Genomic DNA, 12,174 nt, shown 5'->3' with positions numbered 1-12,174 from the left:
AAACAACACACGAAAAAGAAAACGCACACAGAGAAGATAGAGAGAGAATAATAAAGAGAGAGAGAGAGAGCTAGAATTGCTGAGATAGAGAGAAGTGAAGAGCGAAATTGAAGCTTAAACGAGGAAATTTGATGGAGAAATGAGAGGGTAGTAGTTTTATGGTGTTGGCGTATGTAACCGTGAAGATTAATTGTGTTTTAGAGAGAGAAAGTGGAGAAATGGTTGATTAGAGTTGGATTATTTGTGAAATTAAGTTAATTATTCTGTTTTAAGAAGAGATCTAGAGTAAGAGAAGGAAAGATTGTGATAATTTTATGGCTTCCTCAGAGATTTCAGCAAAAGCTAACAGTGGAAACATTAAAGGAGGAGGAGAGAGCTTCTCTTCTGGTTACAGTGAAGCTATGGGAGGGCAAAAAGGTCATTCCACCCATCCAAGCTCAGCTAGAGGTACAATTCACGCTTCAGTGGATGTTTGAAGTGATTTTTTTGTGGATTTCTCTTTTAGATTTTGAGTTTGTTTTGTGCTGTTGTAGATGCTGAGACTGCGTTGTATAATGAGCTATGGCATGCTTGCGCTGGTCCTCTAGTGACTGTACCTCGCGAAGGAGATCATGTGTTTTATTTCCCTCAAGGACATCTAGAGCAGGTTTGGTTTTGTTTTGTTCTAGCTGTATTTTTTTTTTGCCTTTTTCTTTGAGATTTTTTAGCTATAATTCAGCAATCATTTTTGCGGGTTTAGTTTGTTTTCTGGACTTTTGAAGGTTTTGTTGTTGGATTTTTGGTGTGATTGGGTTGTGAAATGGATGTAGGTGGAGGCATCGACGAATCAGGTAGCAGACCAGCAGATGCCGGTGTACGATCTTCCACCGAAGATCTTGTGTCGTGTTGTTAATGTTCAATTGAAGGTATGCGAAATCTGCTTATTAGTTCGTGTTGGGTTTTTCAGGGTTTTGTGTGTCTGGTGGTTTGCTTATGCGATTAATTTTGTGAATTATCACAGGCTGAACCGGATACTGATGAGGTGTTTGCACAAGTGACTCTACTTCCTTTGCACAACGTATGTATTCACTGTTGATTTGTGATTATGTAGCGTTCGGGATTGGAATAGAAATTCTGATTTTTTTTTCCCATGGATTCTTTAACGTCAGCAAGATGAGAATGCATCGGAGAAGGAGCCTCCTCCACCTCCACCACCACGATTTCATGTTCATTCATTTTGTAAAACCCTGACTGCTTCGGATACCAGTACTCATGGTGGTTTTTCAGTTCTTAGACGACATGCAGATGAATGTCTTCCACCATTGGTGGGTTTTTACAGCTTCTACCTTGGGTTTCCCTGTGGGCCTTCTTGTTGAATTAGGACTTCAGTTGTAAGTGTGGATGTTTAATACTTGCTGAATTACAGGATATGTCAAGGCAGCCTCCGACACAGGAATTAGTTGCCAAGGATTTGCATGGAAGTGAATGGCGATTCAGGCACATTTTTCGGGGTAATCATCTCATACTCAATGACCTTGTTATTTCCTCTAATACACCTGTGGTGGGAACATATTCAAACCTTTCCACCTATTTGTGAATGTATCGAGACCCCTTTTAGTATAATATCTCCATTGTTGCGATGATGATGTCGACTTGCTGCCATAAAGCTTTAATGCATTGAGTTTCAACTTTCAAGGCATGGAATGTTGTAGCATTTAAGCCACCAGTTTCTTGATACACAAAATGATTTTAATGCCAGGTCAACCACGGAGGCACTTGCTTCAGAGTGGATGGAGTGTGTTTGTTAGCTCTAAAAGGCTTGTTGCTGGTGATGCCTTTATATTTCTAAGGTCTGGTTTCCTTGTTATACCTATTAGATTTGATGTTCTAATTTAATTTTGACTAGTCTGAGTGGAATAAAAAGTGTATTTTGCATTTTATAGAGGTGAGAATGGAGAACTTCGAGTTGGTGTTAGACGTGCAATGAGACAGCAGAGTAATGTTCCATCATCGGTCATATCCAGCCACAGCATGCATCTCGGTGTTCTTGCTACCGCATGGCATGCTGTTTCAACAGGGACAATGTTCACTGTTTATTACAAGCCAAGGTGAGTGGTTTATTGCTAACATGTGTAGAGAACAAATGAACTGGTAGAGTAATTTATTTATGAGTTTTTGATATGCAAATTTGTTCATGTTTTGATTTTCCTTGAATCTGATTTTTGTTCATCATGGGATTTGATTGTTGATTAGCATGGCCTGGTTCCTTGAAGTGGAATGGTCTTGTTTTTGTAACTTATTCTGGTAAACAAAAATAACGGGAATACATCTATCATATCTAAATATTAAAATGTACAATCGAGCGATTAATTTCTTGCCTTCGGTTGGTTACCTTAATTATTCTAACTTTCTTGCCACAGGACAAGTCCTGCTGAGTTCATTGTCCCATTTGATCAATACATGGAGTCTGTCAAGAGTAATTATTCCATAGGGATGAGGTTTAAAATGAGATTTGAAGGAGAAGAAGCTCCTGAGCAAAGGTATGACTGCTGCTTGCTTTCAGGTTCTGTGCTGAAAGCTACCTGTTATTTGGAAGTTTGATGTACCCTGGCAATTTCTTGTCTGTGATTTAAGCTTTCTAGGATTATTGGATGTTTGTGTCCATGGAAAACATAACATTTTGGTGGTTCATGATTTTCTGTTGTAGATTTACTGGCACTATTGTCGGAATTGAAGATGCTGATCCCAGTAGGTGGAAGGATTCTAAATGGAGGTGCCTTAAGGTAGTATTTCAGTATTTATGATGGCATGTAGCACTTTCATTTAGAGTGCTAAACAGGGTTTTATGTTCCTACCAGGTGAGATGGGATGAAACTTCTACAATACCTAGACCAGATAGAGTTTCACCATGGAAAATAGAGCCTGCTCTTGCACCTCCTGCACTAAATCCTCTTCCAATGCCCAGGCCAAAAAGGCCCCGAGCAAACATGGTGCCATCATCTCCCGACTCCTCTGTTCTTACCAGAGAAGGTTTGTCCTGTTGTTCATTGATGATGTCTGTAGATAATTTGAGTAGTTAAAATGATATTTAAGTCTCTTGACTATTAATGTGCAGGTTCATCCAAAGTAACTGCAGACCCTTCATCAGCAAGTGGATTTTCAAGAGTCTTGCGAGGTCAAGAGTTCTCGACCTTGAGAGGCAATTTTGCTGAGGGCAACGAGTCTGATGCTGCTGAAAAGTCTGTTATGTGGCCACCCTCAGCAGACAATGAGAAGATTGATGTGTTATCATCTTCAAGAAGATTTGGACCAGAGTGGTGGATATCCTCTGCCAGGCAGGAACCGACCTACACGGATTTGCTATCTGGCTTCGGGGCAAATGCTGATTCATCCCATGGGTTTGGTGCTCCGTTTGTTGACCAAACTGCTGGGGGCGCTAATCCAATGAAGAAACACTTGTCAGATCAAGGGCAGTTCAACTTGCTTGCCAGCCCATGGTCCATAATGTCCCCAGGCCTCTCTCTAAAGTTGTCAGAGTCAAACTCTAGGGTTCCAATACAAGGAAGCAGCGATGTAACATATCAATCAAGGGAAAACATCAGATACAGTGCTTTCAGTGAGTATCCCATGCTTCACGGTCAGAGAGTCGAGCAATCTCATGGAAACTGTATGATGCCTCCCCCGCCATCTCATTTTGATAATCATGCTCATACAAGAGAGCTAATACCAAAACTCAAACCGGTGCAAGAACATGATACCGGAAAATCTTTGGATGGAAACTGCAAGCTATTTGGTATTCCCCTGAAAATTAGTAAACCCGCCACACCAGAGCAAGCAGGATCAACAAACATGGTGTACGAACCGATGGGTCACACCCAACCTGCAAGTCACCAACTCACATCTGAATCAGATCAGAAGTCAGAACACTCCAGGAGTTCAAAGTTGGCCGATGAAAATGAAAACGAGAAACCAATCCAGGTTGGTCACATGCGAATGAGGGACAGTCATGGAAAAGCGCAAAACAGCTCAGCCAGGAGTTGTACAAAGGTTCTTGCCTATTTGCTCACTAAACATCTTTCTTTGGTTCATAAGATGTTTGGTATATGCCTGTTAGAAAAAAATTCATATGCTAATTGCATCTTTTGTTATTCCAGGTTCACAAGCAGGGGATTGCACTTGGTAGATCTGTTGATCTTATGAGGTTCAATAACTATGATGAGTTGATTGCTGAATTGGACCGGTTGTTTGAATTTAATGGTGAATTACTGGCTCCCCAAAAGAATTGGTTGATTGTGTATACTGATGACGAGGATGATATGATGCTTGTTGGAGATGATCCCTGGCAGTAAGGACTCTCTTTAAATTTTGCTTGAAAAATTTATTGTCTGTTGTCTTTTGACTCAAATCTTAGGCATTTGTCTGGGTTTCTTCTTGCTGTGGTCTTGTATAACTGGTGACATTGTGTGTGAAACAGGGAATTTGTCGGCATGGTTAGGAAGATTGTTATTTACACCAGAGAGGAGGTACAGAGGATTAAACCAGGCACTTTAAATTCAAGAGTCAATGAAAATCCATCGGGCGTGGAGGGTGAGGAGGCTAAAGAAGCCAAACATCTGCCACTTCCTTCAGCATCTAGTCCTTTGAATTGTTAGATTTGGCTCCCTCAGGTTCAAGGTAATTTTCTAGTTGTGTAAAGCAAGTTTTTACATTTCTCTCCTTGCATTCCTTAGCAGTAAATCCTGTTCAGATACCATGAGAGCCCTTTCCCTTGCGTTCAACTATTTTTAGAATGTGGATATTAATTATGTGCTGTCGTTCTTATGTCAGGTTTTGGGTTCAGGCAGCAAGAGAATGCAATGGCTATTTCAGTTGGTAAGAATGAGATGGGTGCCAGTTTACTACTATCCAAGATGTCAAGTTTGCTGGTATAAAGAATAGATGCAAGAATGATATAATCCAATTTTGGACCTTTTATGGAGCTAGTATTGTATGGTGTCCAGTTATACATAATTTATATATAGCCGCAATGTCTAGCGAAACCCTTGCTTTTTTTCCGAGCCAAACCATCCTGAACCTTGTACATAACTACCTTACCTTTACCCTACCTCTTAATGTAAGTAAGTTTATACATCATCTAATGGGTTTTTGGGCAAGTCTAGCTCCCTACTCTCCTAATGTTCCATGTTGTTGGGTTCCGTGGTTCTAGCCATCTCAAAGCGTACTAGCAAATCATTTATAGTGCAAGGACTCCCAGAATTGGTTTCTAACATTGATGTCTACCACGAGTTTTTGTTATAATGTAGGCTTGAGAAATTGGTGGAGCCTCGGAGGTCAGGATTTTAGGCATCCAGTGGAAAAAAGGTAAAGGTAAATAAGTGGGTGGTGGGTTGCTTTGACAGTAGAGTGACCCGTTCTGCTTCTCTTGGGGAACCCAGTAAATAAAGGGGTTTCAGTCGCTTGCATGTGGGTTGCGGGCCACGGCACCCGTTGGTGAGGGGTTCACATTGATGGGGGAACAAGGGGGTGCCCACATGTTAAAGATAAGGCAAAAACGAAATGGGGTTTCGTTTGTTGCAGCCAATCGACGATATGGAAGTTTCATCTTATCTGATCCAAGGCATTTGTGCTTGACGTTTTCCATCGGATTGGATCAAAGGAATTGGACGGTTGGGAGCCTGAGTTCGTTACTCATCTTGCATTGAATCACTTTTTGCTTGCTTGCCATTTTAAATTTTGGTTTAAGCAGTAGTGGGGATTTCCTGTTCCAAGGACTGCATCTGCTGCTTACCTGGTTTTGTTTTTGCATGGTTTCATGTAGTATCTTGTTTGGTGGATGGGAAATTCAACTTGGTCTTAAGTAAAATCAAAGTGTTGAACAAATTATCAGATAAAAATTTGAGTAAATTCTTATCTGGACATGGTTTGTGATAGGCCATGCTTACCGTGAGTATGGTTCATCTTCATCAGCTAGCCAAGCTAACCATGACACTTGTTTTTAATAAACATATTAAAAATACCTTGTGATATAATTGTTTTTTTTATTTTATTAATTCCCCCACAAGGTAAGAGATCTTACTTGGAAAGTGAAGGCTCTTTTACCAATATTTTCCACGGTAAAATCTATAGAAAGGACTTGCGTGGCCTGTGTAAAAACAAATTAGAAAACAGGGTAATTAGCTTTACAGTGCTAAAGACATGAAGAGTAAGTGTGAAACTGTTTCAAAAGGATAAGTGGAAAGCTCTCTAAGTAAACCTGGATTCTCAGAGTTGGATGGTCCTTGCTGCGAGATGAAGACCAGAAAATCTTGAGTTGAACTCAGCAAGTAAACGACGAGAAGCCGAGTATGGTAAATTGAACAAGCATGGCAAGTCTATATGTGCAGAAGTTCGAAAAATCTTCGTAGGTTGTGGGTTTGATTTTTTTTTAATATAAAATAACATTCAAGCGTTGTTAATGCATGTTTTAAAAGAAAAAAAAATAAGAAAAAAAATTAATTGACATGATATGATATGAAGTTAAACAATAAATAAAAATATAGTTTAATTTAAAATTTTTAAAAAAATCAAGATATATTTTTAATAATATTAAATGATAATATATTAAATTGATTTGAATTAATCTTACAAATTAATTATTTAGATTATAAAACCTTTATAACCAAATATAAAACAAATAAAATTTTTATTAAATTAATTTACAATTATTAAAGGATAGAATTAAAACCAAATTTAATTAAAAAATAAATTGAGTTAATGTAGATTAACCTACTAAATATTAATTGGAATAACTTAATAAAAATAAAAATAAAACAAATTATAAAACTCAATTTATAATTAAAAAAAGACACATAAAATTACCTAAGTCAATCAATTAAACTCGTGAATCGAATCATAAACTCGTAGAATATGAACTAAAACAAATTATGAAGTCTAATTCATAATTAATTCAATATCAAATAATAAAATTAAAAAAAATCAACTAAAAAAAAACACTTAAGTTAATCTGCTTAACCATAACTAGAGTCATAAGACTATGATAACCGCATAAAAAATAAATGAAAAACAATTATAAAACTTAATTTTTAATTAATTCAATATTAAAGGATTAATTGAAGAAAAAAAATAAAGAACATAAAAAATAACTTGAGTCAACTTAGGTTAATCTACTAAACTTGGATTAAAAAACCGAGATAACTATATGAAAAACAAATAAAAAATATTATAAAGTTTAATTTTCAATCTATTTAATATTAAAAGATAAAATTAAGATAGAAATACTCAAAGAGATTAAAAAAAATCAAGTCAACCTAACTCGCAAAACTTACAAGTTAGATCATAAAATTATGGCAATCTCATAGAAAAAAATAAAAAAAAAAATTATGAAACTCAATTTTTTATTAACTCAATGTTGAAATATATAATTAAAAAAAATAATTAAAACAAAAAAAAATAACTCAAATTAATACAGCTAACAAGTAAAACTCATAACCTGAATTATAAAACTGAAACTTGATAAAAAAATCAAAATAAATTATAAATTATAATACCCAATTAAAAGATAAAATTGATTTCACTGCTTGTTCAAAGCAAGGCTCATTTAGTATATGTTGATTAATTAATTAATGGGTATTTTTATTGAAATGCTGAAAGCAAGGCAGGAGATTATAGAATCTTGATTCTTCCAAAAATTTAAACTGATGGTGAGTTTTTCTGCATGATACCTATCCTACAGCAGCCTTCAGAGGCAGCTAACTAATAACACTATTGGTGACATAGAAGACCACTTTGATTGACAGAAAGACAACAATTGAGCAACTTTTCCCGTCACCAGCCAACTGAGCTTCATAGCGTTACTTCAAGTTCAACAGGTTACTACATCGCGCCATGGAAGCCAGCTGAATCCAGTAGGACTGCTTTAATTTGATCTGGATGCATGTCCTGCCCTTCTTTGCATTGCTGAGAAATAAAAAGACATGTCAGTATCCCAAGGACGAAACACACACAACGCAACAATCGCATCCGAGTTTGTGAACATTTTAATAAGAAGGCAAACCCTCCAACAGATGCAAGGAAGTCATGAGGGAGAGTATATCCAAGGAGCTATAAATAAAGCCATTTGCATGATATACATCCCAAGATTTTAAAAGAGAATTGCAGACAGACAAGCTATATAAAAAGGTTGAAGTTGGAAAATCATATGGATCAATGCGCAAGATACGTCAAAGTTTCACTTCCAATTTAATGGAGAATACATACCAACTAATGGGATCAGCGTGATGTGGAGTTTAGCTGTATATTCTAGATTAGGAAGTAAAGGAGAAAACGTACCTCAGCTCGGAAGATATCCATGGCAAAACCATTGAAACAGCTAATGACAGCTTGCTGAATGTCTAGCCCAAGGTTATCCAAAGCTCTCATAGTGGAGAGCAAAAGACCTGGTTTGCGGCCACAAAACATGTGGATGTTTACAGCTCGCCCTTCTCTCACTCTAACCTCGACCTGTACGTTTAGCAAAAGAGTAACTCAGCAGATGAAACACTCCTGTAATATAAAAGGAACCACCCATTTTAAAATATACACTTGAGAACAGACTGCATACAACCAAGTAATGAGAAATGAGACCAACTTTGGGTTTGATAGGTTATTCCGAGCCCACAATATCCAAGAGTACCATTCTTTGGAAATTTTAAAAACTGAAACTGAATGTCGTAAAAATATAAAACAGGATAAGCTAATTCAGTGACCATGCTAAATCCAACAGATGCAATAAGAAAATAATAATAACAATAATTTACCCTTGCAGGTTGGCCATTTGGGCTTGGCAACGAGCCGGGGCAAAGTTTGTCCATGATACGGCTGGGCAGTGCTGATGGAGTCGGTGTCAAAGGATGAAAACTAGTGGTTGGCGTCAATGAAGAGCTGGAAGGAGTTGACTCCAATTCATTATGGAGGTCATTAATCCTTTGCAGAAGTTCCTTCAAGTATTCAATTGCATCCCCGAGGATTGATGCCCTATCCATCTGTCAGGGCAAGGCCAATAAAACTCCATGATATGATTTTAAAGCACGGGTGAAAAATTTGAGTTCCAAAATCCAGATGCATCTTTTAATAATTTGGCTTAAAGAGCGGAAGAGTTCTGTTTTCCTCCAGAAACGTCAGATTTTGGAGAAAGCATTTTTGAGATCAGCCAAACTAAACAGAAAGTGCAAAACCTGAAAGACTATTGTTTCAAGAATTTGTCATCTCTATTATGAATCTCAATATTCCTCAGTCCAACATGAACTATTGAATCGTCATGTCAAAGAGTGATAAAATTTCAAAGGCAGATACCAGAGTTCAGCCAATGCAGACGGTACAAAAAATAGGTCATTTTGAATTTGTTTGCTTCTTCTGTGGTTCCTGAATCAGTAAGAAAAACTAAATGGGAAATGATGTTTAGGAGGAAAATTCAAAAATATACTCTTAATATCCACAATACAATGAATCAGGCTATGTACTTTCTGATTGAAGGAAGCTTGGGAAGTACAAAGAGTTGGGAGTAGGCTGCAAATTATGTTGGACTGTGAAGGGGAAGAGTTTGGCTTTCGGCAGAACTTTCACAAATTCAAGGTATCCTGTGATTTTCTTACATGGTTCAAAGCTTTATAAGTTGAAATAAAATCCAAGCTTTATCTTTTCTCTTGTTCAAGACACAATCTCAGATCTCTTAAGTAAGCTTGCAAATAATATCAGAATCAAAAGCTGTGTATTGGAAGTGGATTTCTTAAAATACTCATTGCTGAATGCAAGGTTGATAATCAACCTTGTGAATAAGTAAACCAAACACCGAGATCCATGAGGATGCCACGGCAAGAAATCAAACTATACCAAGCAGGAAACACAGACAAATTAGAAGCGTCAGGAACATGGAGCTTCAAACAGGCACAGATAGAGAGGATTGTTAAGTCTATGGAAGAAAGCAAAATATATCAGCAAAAGGAATTGAAGGTCATAAGATTTAACCGATTCATAGGAAAGAAGGAAGAAAAGAAAAGAAGAAATTTGCAATTCAACAACTTTATGATGGAGAAAAAATAAAGGAATATGGTGAAAGTAAACAATGGTACCAGAGGTCCATGTGAGAGGATTTAATGCAACTTTTTTAAATCCATACAAAAACAAAAGATGCTACTCATTCAAAAAAACAAAGCAAATTACAAACACATTCTCTCTCACGCTCAAAGACATACTAAATGATTGTAAGGACAAAAAATAGCATTAAACAATTCAAATTCACAAGAAAATGATGAGGAAGAAAATTCTTACTTTGCTGATCTTTGGAACAACAGACCTCAGCATGTACAGCCTATCATTGAGCTTCTTCCGGCGCCTCCTCTCTGCCATCAAATTCTTAGCTGGAAGCCCCCTTTTCTTCCCCTTTTGATCCACACCACCACCAGTAACACCACTATTCACCTTTGAACTGTTTCCACCATTCTTACCAGTCTCCTCCACCTTAGTATTCTCAGTAAATTCATCAGAATCATAATTCAAACCCGACCCATCAAGGCTAACATCCTCAAGAAAATCATCTCCGCTACTAAATTTTCTCTTCTTGTCATTCTCTTCACTAATTTGAGTCATTTCTCTCTTCCCTTTATCTCTCTCATCTTCACCCAAGTTCTTCCTCAAAGCTGCTCTCTTTTGAAACAAGGTAGGCTGTGCGCCCATTGAAGGGTAAGTTTCAAGAGGACTTAACAATTTTGACCTGTTAAAAAACAACTGGTTCCCCGAAATCTCATCAAGCCCTCTAAAACCATTAAACCCGGGACCATTTTCAGGCAACTGAAGCGTGCGGGAACTTGAAAATTGTGGATCAGGACATAAATTAGGAATACTAATCTGACTGTTCGAACTCAAATCAGTGAAATTCCCCAAATTCCCCAAAACACCACTTCCCCTGTTTAACAAAGCTGAAACATTTGCTGCTGTAGTTGAATTTGTTCCTTGATTCTCAAGGAAACCAATTTCACTCAAATCAAACCCATGCTCTAAAGGGTTGTTAGAAACCACATTGAGGAGTGAAGACAAAGTGGGCTTTGGATGCATAAAGTAATGTACCTGAGAAGGATCCAAATTGTTGAAAACTGAAGGAGAAGGTGAACAAGAAGAGGAAGAATCCACTTGGTGAAGCAAAAGATTATCTGGGTCGACAAGACTTGGTGAAAAGGTGAGGTCTTTGATACTTTCTTGATGGTTTTGATGAATAGTGCTATTGTTGTTAGTCACGTACCACTCATCTTCCACTTCAAACATAGATTTCAAAGTAGAAAGAGAACCCATTTCTTCTTTTCCCTCCAACATAACCCCACCACAACCAGCTGCAGTATTGGTAATGTTGTTGTGGTGATGATGGTTTGTTGTTGAATCTTGCTCTTCTTTATGATCTTCAAGCCAAATACTGTTGCTATTGAGTCTAGAAAGCATGGTTTTTTCTAGTCTTTTTCAGAGAAAACTGAAGGAAAGAAGACAAACAAATTGTTTAAAAAGAAAAGGAGAGAAAGAGAGGGAGTTAAAGAGAGCGAGAGGGAAAGAAGAGGACGTTGCAGAAGGAAAAGGGCATTAGCTTTTTATAAGCTAAGCTTTACTGGCATTGGAGGAGCCAGAGAGGTAAAAGATAACCATTTTAGAGAAGGGATGTGGCACGCTATCCCTTTGAACGTTACTCTAATCACTACAACTCTCCATCCAGGCAGCCTTGTCTCTTTCTGTGTTTTGTCTACCCAGTTAGTTTGGGAATCACATCAGGGCCACTCGTTCTTCTAACCTTAATTTTGTGCATCTTCTAACTTATCAAGGTGCCGCTGCCAGGAGCGAAATAGACTCCCGTCAGAGAGTTCCGTTTTAAATTCCCAGAAATTATGTTAATTATTTTACCGGGACAAACAATAAATTATATGAGATTTATGCACTTAGAAACAGCTTCGAATTGCTGTTGAACAGTATTTTTCAAATTTTTTGAATGTTTTAGAATTCAATTATTACTTTTTATTATTTTAATATAATAATATTAAAAATAAAATATTTTAATATATTTTCAAGTAAACTTTATACTCTCATGTAAACACTTATATCATAATTGTCTTATTCGACATAGTATATAAATACATGCTCCCATCTTTTTTCTTTTCTTTTTGTATTCCATGAAAATAGCTA

At 37.1% G+C, this 12,174-nt stretch overlaps 2 protein-coding genes across 2 annotated transcripts; one reads left to right on the top strand and one right to left on the bottom strand.

Moving 5' to 3' along the window:
- Window positions 1-5,358, top strand: LOC105138549 (auxin response factor 2-like). The gene is made up of 15 exons (XM_011044659.1): window positions 1-447; window positions 534-646; window positions 810-905; window positions 1,001-1,057; window positions 1,149-1,304; window positions 1,406-1,490; window positions 1,739-1,829; window positions 1,923-2,087; window positions 2,400-2,519; window positions 2,687-2,762; window positions 2,838-3,009; window positions 3,095-4,026; window positions 4,134-4,324; window positions 4,454-4,653; window positions 4,807-5,358. The coding sequence occupies exons 1-14, from the start codon at window positions 315-317 to the stop codon at window positions 4,629-4,631; spliced, it is 2,565 nt and encodes an 854-aa protein (XP_011042961.1). The 5' UTR covers window positions 1-314; the 3' UTR covers window positions 4,632-4,653; window positions 4,807-5,358.
- Window positions 5,359-7,586: 2,228 nt separating this feature from the next.
- LOC105138548 (transcription factor ICE1-like) lies at window positions 7,587-11,746 on the bottom strand. Its single transcript, XM_011044658.1, has 4 exons — window positions 10,285-11,746; window positions 8,775-8,999; window positions 8,308-8,478; window positions 7,587-7,935 (listed from the first exon to the last, which is right to left on the bottom strand). The coding sequence occupies exons 1-4, from the start codon at window positions 11,443-11,445 to the stop codon at window positions 7,852-7,854; spliced, it is 1,641 nt and encodes a 546-aa protein (XP_011042960.1). The 5' UTR covers window positions 11,446-11,746; the 3' UTR covers window positions 7,587-7,851.
- Window positions 11,747-12,174: the final 428 nt, after the last annotated feature.

Source organism: Populus euphratica, unplaced genomic scaffold (assembly GCF_000495115.2).
Source record: "Populus euphratica unplaced genomic scaffold, PopEup_1.0 scaffold79.1, whole genome shotgun sequence".
Classification (NCBI taxonomy): Eukaryota; Viridiplantae; Streptophyta; class Magnoliopsida; order Malpighiales; family Salicaceae; genus Populus; species Populus euphratica.
Note: the sequence above shows the minus strand (reverse complement) of the source record. Positions and strands in the feature narration are given on the sequence as shown.